The following is a 3,623-nucleotide window of genomic DNA, read 5'->3' on the forward strand; positions in this document are numbered from 1 at the left end:
TGTCTTAATTTTGCATTCGTTTTTGTACATGGAATTTTTTAATAGTACTTTTTTCTTTCTGGATTACAAATGCACAATGTATTATTTGTATACACTTCTCCACAGAGGCCCAGTTCATGTATCGGAGGAGTGAAGCCCCCCGCTTGTCTTCCTTCATTGAGGAGTCAAAGAAAGAGTCCATAGAAGAGGAGGATGAGTATGACTATGATGATCATGAAGACCACGACCACTCCCTGTCTGACTCCCAAACCTTCCAGTGGCCTCGGCTCAGTGATCAGAATGAAGGTACTTTAAACACAGTCACAGTATCTTCAAGGCTATATTGCTACTACTAGTATTATTATTAGGGTTGTGTACATGAACAATTTTTTTCATACAGGTACACAAGTTTATGCATAGGTCCAGACCTATACCTGTACTTAAACAAGTTTGGGTTCTATTCATCTGTTATACATCTATTCATCAGGTATAGATATTAGGTCATACCAGGTACATTAGCCCTAGTAGTGATATTTGAAATACAACAGTTTTGTGTTGTAACTGTATTTGCAGCACGGTTACGGTCCTGTCTGGAAGAGATCCACAGTGTGATAGGTGACAGTGTTCCACAGCACATCCTGGTAGACACCGTCATGAAGTGTGACTTTGACCTGGAGAAGGCCCTGGATGCTGTGTTGTCACTACAGGTGCATCAGTTCTTCTGACATTAGATTTGTGGACTTTTATATGGCAACTAGTGTAACGATCCAATCCCAGGGTTTATGGAATGAGCAGAAGAGACGAGTGGAGTACTGTAGATCTGTATGTATTCTTCAGAACATGTGGGTAACTCTAACTCAACTGGATATAACTGGTTCCTAGTGGACTTGCCTACTCGCCACCGGGGGTGGCAGGTTATACCATTCCCATAGGGGGAAACTCTATGGTTCAGCATATTAGATCCTTACACTCTTCCCCCCTACAACAAGTAAAACTTCTCCTGAAGTTTACAGATATAACAATGTATATAAATATACAATGTATAAGTATAATAGTAGTCCAACATAACAAAATGCAACGGGGAACAGTCCGTATCCGTAACAGTACGAATAAAACTACTGAATAAAGCTTAACTTGTATTAAAGCTGTCATCACAATAATAAGTAACTTACATGTATCTGAAGTTTGACTTACACTAAAGTTTACCAATATCATGTAAACATATCAGAGCATAAACATAATTAAAAAAAATAGTTCTATATAGTGTAACGTTACATTTGACAGATCTAGATAAAAGGTATAACGGTATTTGACAGGGAAGATACACAGATTAAAAAGAAAATCTGTGTAAGTTCTAGACGGTTTGTCTTCAACCTCTGTCAAAGTTAACTTCCTGGCGAAGCAGGTTTTCCGTGTCCCAATCTAAATACTAGTAGATCGTCAATGCAACAGTCTGATGGGAGAGTTCACAGCTGTAGTAGGTTATCTAGAGTTCTGTGACATAGTCCGCAAGTCGCGACGGTCTAGTTACTCGTCGACCACGCCGTGTAGCACGTTGCGTAGTGTCTGTTGTGGCCGTTGCTGGTTGAGAAGTTTGCTCATCCGGACAGTCGCGATCTGGCTGTGCCGTCGGCGTCTTGGCGACAGGTTCTGCCTGTGGTGTATAGCAGGGTTTCAACCTGTTATAATGCACAGTTTGTTTGCGGTTAGTCTGGGTGTTCTTGATCGTGTACGTGACACCTGGTTCTCCATCGGAGAGTATTCGTTCCACGACGACAAACGGGCCTTTCCATCGGGGTCTGAGTTTCCGCCGTTGTGTCGTAGGATCATTCAGCCACACTTTGTCGCCTGCCTTGTATGGTTTGTGGGACGAAGTGAAGTCGTATGCAGCTTTCTGGCGACTGCTCGCTCGCTGTGTGTTTTGTCTCACGCGGGCGAAGGCGGCGCGGAGGCTGCTTTTCAGGCTTCTGGCGTATGACGTGGTCGAATTCGTGGGGGTATGTGGTCTCGCGTCGAAGATCACGTCGGCGGGCAGATTTGCTTCCCTCCCATGTACGAGGTAGAAGGGAGTGTAGCCAGTAGATGCGTGTACGGACGTATTGTACGCCAATAGGATGTGCGGCAGGTGGTCGTCCCAGTCGTCGCCGGTAGACGAGACATATTTGGAAAGCATTGACTTTAACGTTCTATTAAAACGTTCCACGAGTCCGTCCCCTTGGGGGTGATACGGTGTTGTTCGGCTTTTAGCAATACCGAGCGTCGTGTACAGCTCTCTCATAGTCTCCGCCTCGAATTGTCGACCCTGGTCTGAGTGTAGCGAGGAAGGAATACCGTGTTCTCTGACATAGTGGGTAAAGATGGCCTGTGCTACTGTGGACGCGTCTTGGCGTGGAATAGCGTAGGCGTTAACGTACTTCGTAAAGAAATCTTGTAGTACGAGGCAGTATCGATTGCCCTTCTTAGACTTGGGCAGTTCGGTCAGGTCCATGGCAACCTTCTCGAATGGTTGATTGGTACGGATCGGCTTCAGGGGTGCACGGGCCGAAGGTGTTGGCGCTGTTCGCGTGGCACACTCAGGGCAAGCCCGACACCATCTCTTGATTTCCTGGGTCATGCCCGGCCAATAGAAGCGGACATATACGCGTCGTAACGTCTTCGCGATACCCAAGTGTCCAGCAAACGGGCCGTTATGGAGCTCTCGCATGATGGAGGGCACTAGACTCTTCGGGGCTACCCGCTGGAAGATCATTTGGCAGTTCGCGTTGGGTTTCCACCGTCGGTAGAGGACGCCGCGTTTGACTACGAGCGAATGGTACTGGTCCCACAGGGCTTTCAGAAATCGGCCTCGCTGGCTGATGCTACTCAATGGAGGTTTGCCCTGGCGGCGTTGTTTCCATCGGAGAACTTCTGCAATGTCCCGATCTGCTTCCTGTGCCAACCGCACGTTATCGGGTGACACGGCGTCATCTGCCGAATCTGTTGGTGGGGGTGGCGGTGATGCATCGGGTGGGTTGCTCTGTTGCACGGAGTGTTGTTCGACCGGAGGTGGTTGGTCGACAGGGACCGCAGTATCCGAAGGTTCTCCCCGTGGGGTTGGTGGCCGTGCGGACGAGTGTTTGGCGGACGATATTGGTGGTTGGTCGACGCTGGCTACTGAAGGTGGTAGTCGTGAAAGGGCGTCAGCATTAGTGTGAGCTTTTCCGGCTCGGTAGGTTATGTCAAACTCGTACGTGGAGAGTTCCAGAGCCCATCTACTGCGACGCCCGGTTGGGTCGTTCGTGGTGAGCTTATCGGACCACCCTAGCAGAGGTTTTGTGGTCTGTCAGGATCGTGAAGCGTCGTCCCGCAAGGTAGGTGCGAAAGTGGCGGACACTCCATACGACAGCCCACATTTCCCGGTCGAACGTCGCCCATCGTCTCTCTTGAGAACTGAGTGTACGACTGGCGTAAGCCACCACTTGTTCGCCTTGGTCAGTGGTTTGAGACAGCACTGCTCCAATAGCGGCATCTGACGCATCCGTGTGTAGTGTAAACGGTCGGCTAAAGTCTGGGTAAGCCAGAACCGGAGGGGACGTCAACGCGTCGCGTAAAGTGTCAAATGCTGTCTGACATTCTATGGACCACGAGAAGGGGTTGCCCTTTCT

The 3,623-nt window shown here is 48.7% G+C and overlaps 1 protein-coding gene across 1 annotated transcript; it reads left to right on the plus strand.

The window, feature by feature from the left end:
* Positions 1–105: 105 nt before the first annotated feature.
* Positions 106–1,112, plus strand: LOC109464436 (HBS1-like protein; the record flags this gene model as incomplete). Its single annotated transcript, XM_019761420.1, has 2 exons — positions 106–285; positions 553–1,112. Coding segments are annotated over 2 exons (332 nt in total), but the record flags the coding sequence as incomplete, so codon positions are not given.
* Positions 1,113–3,623: the final 2,511 nt, after the last annotated feature.

The sequence above is a fragment of the Branchiostoma belcheri genome, unplaced genomic scaffold (genome assembly GCF_001625305.1).
Source record: "Branchiostoma belcheri isolate BF01 breed outbred unplaced genomic scaffold, Haploidv18h27 scaffold1382, whole genome shotgun sequence".
Classification (NCBI taxonomy): Eukaryota; Metazoa; Chordata; class Leptocardii; order Amphioxiformes; family Branchiostomatidae; genus Branchiostoma; species Branchiostoma belcheri.